Genomic DNA, 15,130 nt, shown 5'->3' on the forward strand with positions numbered 1-15,130 from the left:
ATAATATGTTTGGCATTGGAGATAAGGTGACTATTTCTAACATACCACCCACCAAACAAATGGCAAATTTTATTCTCTTCAGCAGCATGCATCACCATAACAAAATTTACCCAGAATCTGGGGGATAAGAAACCAGAGATTGTCACATTCTACAGTTCACCAAAAGAAGGCACTGTGACATGGTAGATCAGATGGCAAAAAATATGATACATCAAGAAATTCTTGTTGTTGACCTCTGATTTTTCTACACACTTCTGCTTGTCTCAACCATAAATTCCTTTATATTGTATTGTTACAACCGTCCAAGCAAGTTGAAGTGATGCTTATTCATAAAGAATTTATGTATGAAGTTTGTAGTAGAATTACTGAAGAGGAGACTGCAGAGCAGAAAGCTAAAGTAGAATCCAAAATAATATCATTAGAATCTTGACAGAAGCAGCAACACACTCCACAGCCTCCCAGCACAAAATGTCACAAGGGGCAGAGCCATGTAGTTTTTGTGAAAAGTCATGAAATCAGAAAGTAAAAGCAGTGTGTAACACTTGTGGTAAGCATGTTGGTTGTGACCACTGCAAGTTGTTGTCAATTGCATTCAATGGAACAACAGTCCACAGATCATAAGTCACAGAGAGGAGTAAATTTTGTCACAAATACATTGGATTGTGGAACATTGAAGCTTAATTCTATTAAATAATTTTGTTCATTAATGATGCACCTGCCAAATAACTAGCCATACTGTATTTGTTCTCATCTTGACAAAAAAATTAGTTTTACCGTACTAACGTTTACCTCAGGGCCACTAATACTAGTGGCCTCGATGAGGACAGGAAGCTGGCCACCATGTATGTACAAAACACTAAATTTGCTGCATTGCATTCTATATACCGTAATGTACACAGAAAAATATTTACTGCAGAGAACCACAAGATACTGTAATAGATTATTAATATAAATCTCTGTCAAGTTATATAAACAACCAAAAAATAATTTTCTTGTATATTTTTTGAGCTGGGGTAAACACCCCAGGGTACTAACATACGGTGCTGGGGTAAACAAACATTCCAGGGTACTAACATAGGGTGCTGGGGTACACAAGCACCCCAGGGTAAACAGGGTTAAAAGCAAAAAATGGGACAGGAAATTTGTCTTACTATTTAATATTCATGATTCCTACAATTTTGTTTACATGTAAAATGTACACAAATATTTAATATTTTAAATAAATTTAAATTCTTTACAAATAAAATATACAATTTAATATTCTTTAAATAAAAAATACTGTAGTGACCTTAATTATGTCTCAAAGATTACAAGAAAACCATGTAACATACTTTACAGCAATATATTTTGGAGCACTCACAAAACATTACTGTACTGTTGCTGTTCCAGGTTATATCGCATAAATTACACACACAAATCACAATTGCGTGATGCATCAAATGAACAAATCCTCAAGGGCCGTGACGAGGATTCGAACCTATGTCTGAGACGCTGCCTTAATCGACTGAGCTACATGGTCAAAAGGAGTTGAAACAGAAGTTATTGGATCCTGCAGCCTCTCCGAGGCACAAACCAGGGTTTTACCCAACTCCTCCATGCACTCGAGCTATGTCAATAAGCCGTTCTCTCTCTTCGCCCTTCATTACACACAGAAATCACAAATCTCCAGCGTCTGGGATGCTCTCGGACGCAGGTTCGAATCCTCGTCACGGCCTTTGTGGATTTGTTCATTTGATGCATCACGCAATTGTGATTTCTGTGTGTAATGAAGGGCGAAAAGGAAGAACGGCCTATTGACATAGCTCGAGTGCATGGGGGGAGTTTGTAAAACCCTGGTTTGTGCCTCGGAGAGGCATCCAGTAAGCCCTTGTGGATTTGTTTATATCGCATAAATATTTGTTGCATAAAATGCATTTCTTCTTCATGATTACTGCATACAGGTACTGCGATCTAAAAATAGTACATATTGTGCTTACAGCACTCCATTTGCGACTGTGAATGTTAGTCTCGCGCCTTTATTTTAATTACAGTTCTGTATAATAAACTCTAAAACAGTTATCGTACTGTGCATCCAAATAACTAATTAATTTTCCTATCATACATTGTCTGGAGAAGTCACCTTCCATACGGATTCCCATAGCACTCATCATGGAAGCCAGATGGATACTATATTGATTTGTTCTTTTTTGTACACTACAGTATTTTTAATGTTTTTGTGCTTTTTAGTAGTACAAATCCCTTGTACAACCCCCATCTGGAATACTGTATCCATGCATGGAGACCCCACTTTCTCCATGACTTTTCAAAGAAATGACTGCACTGGAAAGGTTCAGTACACAGCAACAACACAAATCTCATAACTTAGTCAACTCTTAATTCCAAGAATAGCTTCTTGGAACCAAACCATATACTTAGACCGTGATAATGCACTCAGGAGTGTGTGAAAGACTTGGTGTGGTTCAAATCTTTACACAAGTATGAATTATTTATCCTATGATAATGGCCTTTGTTGTATTGTTACATGGTTCCACATCGTACCAAAAGAATTTCTTGCAAACTGTTTTAGATGCCAAAAAAATTTAACATTTTCCTGTTTAACATTTTCCCGAGACACATTAATAGTAGAATTCTACCTGCAATGTGTTTCAGGTGCCAGTAATATATTATTGTGCCTGAAGCACCACATTAATAGAAAGTTGTAAAACTAAATATCAGATCAAAATGTTTGTCAAATGGCTTAACAACTGAAATATAATCTATTGATATTACTGTATCAATAGCCGTGACATAATTCTGTAATTATATATTCTGCGAGGACTAGAAAATAGGCCTATAGGCATAGTAATTGTAAATGAAGTGTTATCGAAGCCTATGCTCAAAATTTAAATGTTTCTCAGTTTATAAGAAGCTTTATACAATTTTAGAATACAGTAATACTCTTAAAAATAAATTATACAATCTAATAGATTTAAAAATATTTTTGTGGTTATATTGAGTCAATCAACTTTGTGCAAACAAACATCTTAAGTGCAATGCCCAAACATTAACTGTCACAGCCCAAAATTGACTTTACAAACAGGTTATGGGTTCAAAGGGCCATCAGTCCCATTAGGATATAAACAGACTGTGGGTTCAAAGTAAACATTCATTCACTTTGCACTCTGAAATATATATAACTGACAAATTAATAATGAAAATGGTAAATAGTTATATGAACAGTGTTACAAAATATGATTAGCAGAAACTTCATGCTATTAATATATCATAAAGTAAAATGCTAATCTTTATTTTATGGCATATTATTTTTCTACATTTATAATACAGCAGTATGTTTGTTTTATACTACTGAGTATATTTCTCATACCAAAAATTCTGATTTGCACAGTATAGCACATACATCAATTATTATAATATTTACTAGAACTGTACCTAAATTTGTGTATGCCAGTACAAATAGTAGAGCTTAGATCTTTGGTTTATATATAACATTTGCCATAACAGAATTCTTTTACTTTCATTCAACTTTGTTGTATTTTATAACTAATTTTCAGTTCTGTCTTTCTACAATTTTGAAAAGGGAAAATCTTCATTACAGTAGTAAGTAATGAATCATTCACGTTAAAGCGTCTTTGGAAGAAAGTATCATAGTCGGCGTCAGCAATCCACGTCCTTCAGTTGGCTGTTTAGGAAGGAATACAAAGGAGATTTGGTAAGTTAAAAACAAGGCTTTGATTCAGTATGAAAAGCACCTCTCTGAGGGAACATATTCAGTTACTCCCTAAGGTAAAAAACCACTGTCATAAACCAGATACATGAACAATCAGGCGATCGCTCTGCTGGGATCTTTTTAAATGCTCGTGAATACAAGGCCACAGATACCTGTGACTGACTACCTAACCTGGAGATACACAGAATGAATTGTCAACACGGAGCGATGAAATAACCTAACAGATGTAATGCATTGCCACAAACACCTGTGTCAAGAACAGTCTAGAGGATGTGACTAAAGTTGTATGAAACAGTAAGCTACCTGCTGTGAACTACTGACACCGAACTAAAAAGAAAGGCTGAACAACCATTGGACACATGGTTGTTCAGTCCCTTTACCCAGTGGGTATTACCTGTCATATACCCTGTCAGTGGTCTAGTCAACCAAGCTATTTGATGTGGCTGCTCGCAGCCTGACGTATAAGCTATGGCCTGGTTGATCAGGTACATATCCCTTTAAGGTGTCATATTAAGTTCTCTTTTGAACACTGCGAGAGGTTGGCCAGTTATGCCCTGTATGTGTAGAGGGAGAGTGTTGAAAAGTCTTGGGCCTTTGATGATGATTGAGATCTCTTTCAGCATGCCTATTGCACAACTATTTCTCAACGAGGGTATTTTGCACATCCTGCCATGCCTTCTGGTCTCGTGTGATGTTATTTCTATGTGCAGATCTGGAACCAGTCATAGTATTGCCCAAGTGTAAATTATTATGTATCTCTCCTGCCTGCAATCTAGGGAATCCAGATTAAAAGATTTTAAGTGGGCTAATAATTTAGAAGTTTTACCGAGTGGATTATAATAGTAAAAGATCTTTACATTTTCTACGGGTCAGCAATTTCTCCAGCTTTGAATGGGGCTGTTAGTGTGCAACAATATTTCAGAAAGACTTAACATCACATTGGAGGTTTGCTGTGTCCTCTTTATTGTCTGCTCTCATGAAAATCCTAGTATCATCGGCAAATGACGATACTGTACTATAGTTTGTATCCTTGTCTATGTCTGATATGAGGATGAGAACAAAATACTGGAGTAAGCATAGTACCTTGGGGATTAAGTTTTTCACACCGGATGATCCAGATTTTACTTTGTTGATTATTACACTCTGGATTCTTTTAATTATAAAGTAAAAGATCCATCTCTATACTTTGCCAGTAATTCCTTTTGTGTGCAATAACACTGGTCATATTGTTGAAAGCTTTTGCTAAATCTGTGGATATTACATCAACATTTTGCTTGTTAGATGGCATGCCGGCTTCTGCTCCTCTTGGTGTTGTTGCTTGGGTCTGTACTTTTATAGAGCAAGAGTTGTAGACAATTTTTATTAGTTTACAATGGTTTGCAGATCAATATTAGGTGTTCCTCGGGTTTCCATTTATCATTTTGAGAAGGATGTTGAATGTATGGGGTGCTTAACACTTTAGCGTACCCAGCACGCCACCCCTCAACTATGCGATTTGGGTCCCAGCGTTTCTCGGGAGCGCGCGTTAATTCTGAAAAGTGTATACTCTCTTCAACTTTGTCACCTCAATTCTCGTCCTACGAGATTAAATTTGGTATCATTGTGTTCGCAATACAATTCTCTACAGCACTAAATGCATATAAATTCCAAAAGCCCGGCTAATTACCCACAGCAAACAGAGAAAGTGCGAACGAGTTACCCAGGAGCGCACAAAAGTGATAAATGTGTTCACTCTTTTCACTCTGGTCACCTCAATTTTCGTCCTAGGTCTTTCATTTTGGTATCAATGGGTTTGCAATAGAATTCTCTAGAGGAACATTAGCATATAAAATAAAAAACCTGGTCACGCTCCACCCGCCGACGAGTTGAAGACGGGCCACGTGTTAACCGCGAGCGAGCGCCCAGACGCCTTCCACCTACACTCCCAATTCCTGCCCACAAATGTTTAGTATTTTAGTATATTTAGTATTATAGTTTAATATTTTTTGTGTAGTAGTTGTACATCACATAAGCATTGTAGATAGTCATTTGCACAAAATAGAAGGTAATTTTCTTCGTCCATTTGTGAGTTTTCCTTATGAAGTGATAATATTTGATCATTTGGTCAAAGTGATCAACACCTTTCATGTTTGTATTGTAGTCACAGATTGCATTCGGCTTGTTGACAGTTACCAAACAGTCCCCCCAAAAATCGGATAAAAACCTGATTTTTGGCAATTATTTTAGTGGACGATGCAGCATTGCGTCATCCCCGAGATTACCGACAGTAAACGAATGACGCAATGCTGCGTCATGCCCGGACTAAAGTGTTAATTTAAATTATAGCAAGTTGAGCAGTGTTGATGGGTTAAGATACCTTCTCCACCATCTCCCCATTTCAAAAATTACAAGATAAGGCCAGTTTGAAAAGTCTTGTGTCATAGTGAGGTGTTAAGTGGCATAGAGGCTATTAGTGAACAGTGCTCTCGGCGGATCATTAAAGCTATGGGAGTAAATGAGCTACCGACTCAGAAGCAGCACTCTACCTGTATGCTCCATTTTTTTGCCATCATGGTTTAGCAATGACCTATATCCTCCTGTGTTTGTACTACTGAGCTACAACTCGTGTACAGTACTTAATATGTACTATATTCTTGTTGTTGATTTAGACTTATTTCAGTCATTTATCTAATACTTTTTATTTTTATATACAGTATCTTCAACTGCATTAAATTTAATAACGGTATTATCTGCACATCATTCTTACACAAAATATATACATATTTTAACAAAACTTTTAGGCAATAATTCAATTTAAATTTGGCATTTGATTTTAGTCAAATTTCAAAGTGTATTAACATGAAGATGATTTGCTTACTGCTATTTTGTTATGCATAAGTTTGCTAAGGATACCCCTAGGTGGAGTCTGTGTAAACTGCACCTCCTCCTCTTCTCCATCATCCAGGGCACAAGATTCTGCTGGTGGCAAGTCAATCATCCCATCCTGCAAAAAATGAAATTACATACACAGGGCTGTAAAAACAAATTTATAGAATCTCCATTATCCAATCTTGTAAGGCAAATGAACATGAATACCTTCAGGTACACTCAACTATGTTTACTACAGCAAGATTAATTAACAAGTAAGACAGTTGAACAAAGTGGCAATGAAATAGGTAATAAAGAAATTATTTCATTCAATAAGAAAATATAAATAGGAGAAGCCTCACATGGGCCAATAGATTCTTCTGTGGTTGTCTTTATTTATATTCTTATCTGAACTCTTATGAAACCTACATTACTAAAATGGTGTAAGACAATCAAATATAGTCTTCAACTTAGGATATTTTAAGCTGTGTCTATTTGCTGGGCATGAAGGCAAAGACCTTTAAATACACTATAATACTCTTAAACATCAGTTTCCTCAGAACTACCTTTGATGATGCGCTGGCTACCAACTTCATGTATTTGTATTCAAGGCGCTGATTCTTCTTCCAGAGACAGAAAAGGAGTAAGCACAACATCAATGCCATGCTTATTGTGCTCAAAACAATTACCTGCAAAAGTTACCAAAAACATAACATTTTAAATGGTTTGAATAAAGTCAAATTACTTGTCAAGTTAATAAATTAATAACAACACTTTGATGGTCTGGCCCCTCCATGCTCTCCCGACTGTGAATGTTCTAAGCCAACCAGGCCGCTCACAATTTTTCACAATGCTGTTCAGTAATGTGAAAAATGTTTACAATCATTTTGTGTTTTCTAAGTTATTTGTTGGATCATAACTATAAATTTGGTGTCAAAGTGTTTGCAAGTGAATTCTTCAGAGAACAGATGCAAAAACTAACTGACCTTATAATAGGTTGTGCATGCCAGCAATGGATATACAAATGTTTATGAATAGCAATCTGATGATGAGTTTTAGCTTCATCAAAACATTTACTGCCAGAGTAGAGATGTCATCCATATCATTGTAATAGACACTCCTAAATCTTACAAGCACACACTTTCACAAACCACATCTTTCCATGACATTATAGTTGCCTGCTGTTGGGAAACAGTAAGCCTGTTGGGCTTATTTTCTAGGCTACAACTAAACTCCTAACTTAACTTCCAAATACCAATTTACTTCTAGAACAGTTTCAAATAACGCAACCCCCAATTACCTTGATTTCACATTCAATATTAACTAAAAGTTTACTAATTATAATGAAAAGATAAGTTGGTCAGTAAAATGTGCAATAAACATGTTGTGTATTAAAGTCATCTTACCTCCACAAGGAATGGAAGTCTGGTGCTACAGCGGACAGAATGACCCCCAGGAATAGCATCTGGAGCACGACAATTCTTGGGAGCAATGTAGTGCACTTCCTGCTTTCCTCCTTCACACTCCCCATGGACCACACTAGACCATGTAAAAATACAAAGGCATCGAGTGGAATGAATCACTCCTTTCTGAGCAGCATCTGAGGCGTGCATTATTAACAGCATGTAATCATAAATAGCTACCTGAATTTATCGAAACACTACCAATTTTTAAAAACCTGTTTTTCATCAATCAATAATAATAAATAACTTACATCAGATCATCCTTTGAGCATTCAGGGCAGCCAAGTGCAGAGCTCCAGAGAAAATGGAAATTGCAGCCATCACAGGTGCCGTCCGGACACTGATGGGGCAGGGTTACCTTTCCTTCACCTAGCTCATCAGGATCACAGCGTAGGGTCACGGTTGTGCTCCTGCCCTTGGGACATGCATGTGTTGATCTGAAATGTTTTGGTAATGTGTCATTTACATTATAGCAAAATATATATTTAACACGCATTTCATATGACTATCTCCAAAGGAAACACACGTGAAAATTGTCAGTTCTTGTACCATATTATACTGTACAATGCTGAGGTGGTGACTGAAAGCAGTGATATCACACTTACACATACCATTATTCAATATAAAATCAGACACTTAAAGGATTCAGTTTATGTCATACAAACTAATCAGAATTTGTAGTTCTAAACAAATACAAATTTTATAAAAGGTTTTTACAATACTAAATTGACTTCTCCTATATTATTGTGGTATCAAAATACAATATGCATATAAAAGATGAATATTATTTGTATTAATATATCACACAATTTGTGCCCCCCTCCACTGCAAAAGAAACAATAAAATGGAATGTATTGGGAGAGCCCATAACCAATTGTCTCGGATAATCAAGATACTATATCAGTGTAAAGTGCATGTACAGTACTGTACTTTTATATGATTTTCTACAGTCTACATTTCCAAAAATATTGAAAGCAGCACTTGGCCCCATCAGGGTTCAGCAAGTTTTATTTTAACTAAAATAAATATCTCTACAGTAAGTTTTTTGTATAATTCCTTCTTGTGTATGTTGTGTACTGGCTGTAACTGTTCTCTGAGCTATACAAGTCATACAGACCTAAACTACTCCACTTTATTAAGAGAAGACCTCTAATATTAAATTGTCTCTAATCTTGCAACATGGGTAGAAGCCCGATAATGCCTTAACATGTTATTTTTTAACGTGTTATTATTTTCAAGTTGTGCTTAAGAACCTGCACCGAGACATTAGCAGAAGGGTTGTGTGTGGCAATGAACGTTATAATACATGTTCAACTTACAATGGTGTTGTATAGAAAAAGTGTAGGTCCTTTTTAAAAGAATTATTTGGCTGTTGGAATTCCTGTATAACAGTGATATCCATGAGTGTAATGTTTGTAGTAACACCAACTAGGTGGTCACCAAGGGTCACAGACTGCGTAGCTACCGCACCAATCCTTCCTGCTTCAGCCATTCCTTCCATCCCTGGCACGATGGTAGACCGGCATACACGTGATATAACCTGCAACAATTTATAATGGTAAAAACTCGGCTATACCAAACTAATCCAAGCTAACACTAATTATTATAATATACATCCAGAAAGTCAGTGAGTTAAAACAAACCACTTAGGGTTCAAAAGAGACCAAAGCCTCAAAACCTCCCTAATGAACTCCAACTATGTAAATAAGCGATAAAATCTCTCAAAACTAGCACGAGCTCATTTGCCCTACCTCCTCCACTTGTTTGAGGGGAGGGAAAAGGGGTTCATCACGTCCCAAGATTTGAGCTGTCAGTTCTGGAGCAGATGAACAGATAAGACCTACCTGATGACCTGGAAGGGAAGAGAGGATCATGAAGTCACTAGGGTTCTGGGTTCTGCCAGTGGTCAATTGCTGAACAACCCCTAAGCTTCATACCCCTGCCAATGACATCAACTCGGTCTCAGACCAACACCAGGAACACTACAGCTTTCCTTTTTCAGCAGCAGCTACAGTAGTGGCAGCTACCCTCCATATACTAAGCACCTGATACTCTTCTCCCCAACCTCAGCCCTGCAATGTCCAGCAGCAGCTACCTTGTATACTACGGTCCTGTTGCTTCTCTGCCAACCTCGCTCTCACAGATTAACCTTCCCATTCACAACTAGGCTCATGAATTACTTACTAATGTGCAGTACGTACTTGCAATTTATTTAGACTATACATAGCATTGTTGTTTTTGTGTCTTCTCAGCCTACCTCTTTCATGAAGACTTGCTAAATACACTACACTACTATTCACTATTTCATCTCAATAAGTACATCAATAAACTAGAAAAGGTGCAAAGGCAAGCAGATAAATGCCTCCCAGAACTGGAAAACAAGAACTATAAGGAGAGGTTTGAAGTATTAGAAATACTAAAGCTAGAAGAGAGAAGAAAAAGAGGTGATATCACTACGTATAAAATACCCAGTATAGTAACATATCGACAAAATTAAAAAATTAAAAATTTTTAAAACTGCAACTTCATGAAGAATAGGACATTGGTTCAAACTAAGGAAACAAAGATGCTGAAAAACATTAGAAAGTTCCCTTTTGCAAATAGTGGTAGATGGTTGGAATAAGTAAGGTGGTGGAGGTCAAAACCATCAGTAGTTTCAAAGTTTCATGTGACAAAGAGTACTGGGAAGATGGGACACCATAAGCACAGCTCTCATCCTGTAACTACATTTGGGTTTACTAAAAAGTTGTAGACAAAATACCGTAAAAAGATTAAGACATTATTACAAACTTGTCAAAATTGCTATAAAAACATTATGTACCGTCTTTGTAAGTAAAGAATATCAGTACAGTACAATATTATGTGTAGGATCAGAAAATAATTCACATTTATTACCAATACCCTGTAGTAGTTTGATAGGCATCAGATATAATTGGTGTACCACTATGAAGTTCATACTCACCGAAGTTACTTCTCCTTCCATGTTGTAGGAAACATTGTTGGCACAGGTGACACTGGTGTTTCCACAAAGTGAAATATTAAACATGTGGAAGAACTTTGTTCCTGACGATGTGAAGAGGGTGCTCCCCATCATGGCTCGTGCACTAGAAGTCAAAATATACACACAGTATTGTAATGGCAGAGGGACATCAGACCACAGATTGTTTTTTGTATACTTAGCTTAAGCAGCACAATACATTTTACTTGTTTTACCCAGATGAATACCTTCTGCCATTAAAACCATCCATTTTCACAATATGACAAATACAGTATCTAAATATGTGAAGCAATTTTGCCTAACCATAACACTATATACTACAGAACCCATTACTCTCTCAAATTCCAATTCTGTAATGTGGCACTACTGTACTGATATTCTAGTAGAAATGGAGATTTATATTCAAAATGCTTTTTATTTAGCCAAACTGTTAATAGCTGTTGTCACTGAACTATAAACTTTACTCAGATATATTGCATTGTTACTCAATTACACTTTTTTTACCAACACTATTTTTTTACGAAATACTGTATGAGTTATATATTTTTTAACATGATTTATGTTTAAAATTATAATATATTAAGAAATGTACAGTATTAAATTATTTTTTAATTTACTTACAGTGATAAGAGTATGCATGGATCTGGTTTAACAGATATACAAAACTTATATTCAGAAACAATGACAGATTAGCTCAATACATAATTAATATTTACAAAAATCCTAAATATAATATCAGGTTCTTTGTATTATTATGAACTAGTATGCTCAGTGGTGGTCTGAGTTAGACTTGCCACTGTCTCCCTTCCCTAGATACATGGTTACCTCCCCTTAGATTACGTGAAGTAATACAGAAAATAATCCAGAAAAAATCTTACTTGCTAATGTTTGTTAAATCATATGTTCTGTTATCCACAGTCAGACGGCACTCAACAATACATGTGAGGTGATCTGGGGCAGTTAGTCCAGGACCACAGGGAAGGCAGGATTGTGAGCCATAAGGCAATGGGTCTGTCACGACAGTGTTGGAGGGGCAGCGAGTGCATTCAGTCGTGTTGTTTTCTATGTAGTGGCCGGCTGGGCAAGGAATGCACCCTGCTGCAGCTGGAGCCTGGATGACACCAATATTGCTCTCTTAATGAAACTTTTACTCTACATGTTTCTGATAATTTTCATATATCTGTTACAAGTTTTATATCATTAACAGTATGGTGATAATTAACTCATGATTAAAACCACAGAATTTCTATTAAGCTACTAAGCTTCAAGTGACTTACTTGTGGACATGGAAGACAGGAAGATGCACCACCATCAATAGTGTTAGTCACATTGATATTGAACACCTTTGCCATGTCTGTTTCAAACATACGTAATGACCCTATCTTCGAGTAGCTCTTTTCCCAGGACACCTGCCAATTCAGAAAAATAAAGTAATTACATTTAGACTTATAAATGGTGTTGTGAATACAGAAGCTTATACCACTGAAATTAAAAAAAAATTATCTGTTGGTATTATTTCAAGAAATACAGAATATGTTTTATATGTTGAGAATGGTGTAAAGTCAAGTAAGAAAACTTTCTGGTACCAGTGCCACAGGAAACTTTGCTAATATTCTTGCAGGGTCACTAAGGGTTCTAGCAATTCATTACAGAAAGCTCACTCCAGCCCAAAATGACCAATAGAGGTATGGCAGAGCAGTCAGGAGGTTTGAGGGTTTAACAGCTGTCCCACGAACAAGTTGGGACTCCCCTCTCTGCGAAATCATGCTTTCTCGTAGGATTTTCTCTTGAGTTTCCATTGATCTCTGATCCCCAAGTTCCCTTCAGTTTGTAGAACCCCACCAAAAAGAGAAGTTTCATTCTATGGTTTTTTCTCTCTAGTAAGTGTTTGCTATTTGTCAAGGTCAAGCCAATGTTCAAAAGCAGCTCTCTCTGTGGCTTGACTCTTTAAATGTTGTGCCTGATATTTTCTTAGGGCAGCTGGGTGTTGGTTCCATCATTCTTGGTCACATGTTTTCTCCTCAAATTTCCCCTTACATGGAGGATGCCTGTCATTCTTCAAGATGCTTCTTGGACTGGACTACTTCAACCAGAGTTTGCAGATTTTCTGGGGGTTCTTTCTTAGGATTTTGCCTGGTTTCAACCCAATTGCTCTTCCTGCTCTGCTCTTACATTTGTCAAGATAGCTATTTGGGGTGGGTTACTACATTTCTACTTTGGCATTCTGTTGGATGAGTTTTTCCATCTAGGCATTCTAAGAACCAGCCATGTGTCAGTTGCCATGCAAGCAGTCAAGCAGGGGAACTGGTAGTTTGTGAGAGCTTACTTCTGGTGCAATGCTTAGAAAGAGTTTAGCAAAGCTTTGAATTTTCATAAATGTTAAGTCATTCTAGACTAAATCTATCAAGTTATTCAAGATTGGATATACATTTTTTTTCTCCAGTGTTTCCCTAGCACCTTTACTGACTGTAAAAAGACCTTTGAAAATTTACCTGTGATGCTAGTGCCTGTATGTCATCCAGCCTGACTGTGCACGATTCTGGCTACATGATGCAGCAGATCCTTACCTTAAGAAGAGCTAAATAAGCAAACGATGAGTCACAATAACGTGGCTGATATATGATGACCAAACCACACAACAGAACACAAAGAAACATCATCATTTTGATTCATACTGGACCGAAATGTAGTCGTTTCTTCATCTTCTTTTGTGTGGCTTGGTTATCAAGAACTAAATATTTTTTCTCAGAAAGGTGCATGCCATATTGCCTCAGTACCCTATTTTTTGCTAATAAATGCATAAAAATCTCTCACTTAAAATGAAGAAAAATTACAAATCTGTGATCACCTTTTGGAATGCCCAGGAGAAAGTGTACGAGTCATTACGTGTGACCAGATAGCTGTAGTACTGGCGAGGCTGAGCTCCCTTAAAACGTTTGATGATTGTCACACCATTCTTGGCAGAGGCCTAGAAAAAATTATTAATAAAAATATGATCCAAGTAACATTGATGGAAATTAAAATTGTAATAAAACTATTTTCTTTACTTGTACAGAATTTAATACCATTCACTTTCTTATACACCTCTCACTGATCATTTTGTTTACATTTTTTGCTCTTTCATCCTTCATCACCTTCATTAAGGATCACTATGAAACTGTGTATCATTATCTTAACTTCTTAATTGTTGTTTACATTTTTATAGATACAGTACTGTACTGTAAGTTAACTTGAGTCTCATCAAATTAAAGTATTACCCTAAAATGTAAAAACTAAAAAAGTACGTTAAACCTAAGGTTTGTCGGAAATACTGCATGTGATTAATGATTTATAAAAAACAAAATATTGTACCTATGTGAATATTGTAATCATAACTCTATACTGTACTGTATAATAATAATTATTATTATAGGCATCCCAACTAGGGATACATAGCAGGAAAGCATCTGTAAGAAGGTACGTACTTCCATAAAAACAAACTCGCAGTCGGAGGCACAGGAAAGTTCAAAAGTGAAGGAAATGCGACCCACTTCCATAGGCCTCCCACTGACAAAGCCTTCACGTCCACGAAATCCTCCAACCTGCAATATAAGTGTGAGAATGGGCTTTTAGGATGATGCCTAACATTAGTATAAAATCAAATGAGAAAACATTTTAATAGTGAGAGCATTGATACAAAGCAGAAACTTATCCCCTTGAACGTCTAAAACATTTATTTATTAAAACTTGCCTGATCTTAGGAGTTCTCTTTGATTTTTGAAAGCACACACTACAAAAATATGATACTGAACAAAACAAATGTTGGAGTATCCACAGGTATTTTGTTGCAGACTAATTTATTCTTACACTTACATAAACATGTTTGCTGATGATGCTAAGCTACTAAGAAAAATGAGAGACTTTGATGATTGATATGCCCTTCAAAATGACCTGGACAAAATAAGTGTATGGATCAACACTTGGCAGATGGAATTTTATGTGCAGCTGTGTTCTCCCCTGAGGTAAATTCAGGTAAATATGATAATATGGTTTGTAATATTCTCATGTATATCATTGATGTATGTGACAAAAAGGGGTGGCCCCAAAATGGGCCCT

The 15,130-nt window shown here is 36.5% G+C and overlaps 1 protein-coding gene across 1 annotated transcript in view; it reads right to left on the reverse strand.

Moving 5' to 3' along the window:
- Window positions 1-2,175: 2,175 nt before the first annotated feature.
- The window catches only part of LOC123761762 (endosome/lysosome-associated apoptosis and autophagy regulator family member 2), a 40,044-nt gene continuing 27,089 nt past the window's right edge, over window positions 2,176-15,130 (reverse strand). Inside the window, exons 10-20 of the mRNA XM_045747948.2 lie at window positions 14,500-14,616; window positions 13,884-14,003; window positions 12,313-12,444; window positions 11,914-12,146; window positions 11,000-11,141; window positions 9,357-9,577; window positions 8,289-8,474; window positions 7,981-8,113; window positions 7,141-7,263; window positions 6,585-6,710; window positions 2,176-3,679 (exon numbers count right to left, since the gene is read on the reverse strand). Coding sequence (XP_045603904.1) covers window positions 3,614-3,679; window positions 6,585-6,710; window positions 7,141-7,263; window positions 7,981-8,113; window positions 8,289-8,474; window positions 9,357-9,577; window positions 11,000-11,141; window positions 11,914-12,146; window positions 12,313-12,444; window positions 13,884-14,003; window positions 14,500-14,616 — 1,599 coding nt within the window. The 3' untranslated portion in view covers window positions 2,176-3,613. The remainder of the gene's footprint in view (window positions 3,680-6,584; window positions 6,711-7,140; window positions 7,264-7,980; window positions 8,114-8,288; window positions 8,475-9,356; window positions 9,578-10,999; window positions 11,142-11,913; window positions 12,147-12,312; window positions 12,445-13,883; window positions 14,004-14,499; window positions 14,617-15,130) is intronic.

The sequence above is a fragment of the Procambarus clarkii genome, chromosome 24 (genome assembly GCF_040958095.1).
Source record: "Procambarus clarkii isolate CNS0578487 chromosome 24, FALCON_Pclarkii_2.0, whole genome shotgun sequence".
In the NCBI taxonomy this organism is placed as follows: domain Eukaryota; kingdom Metazoa; phylum Arthropoda; class Malacostraca; order Decapoda; family Cambaridae; genus Procambarus; species Procambarus clarkii.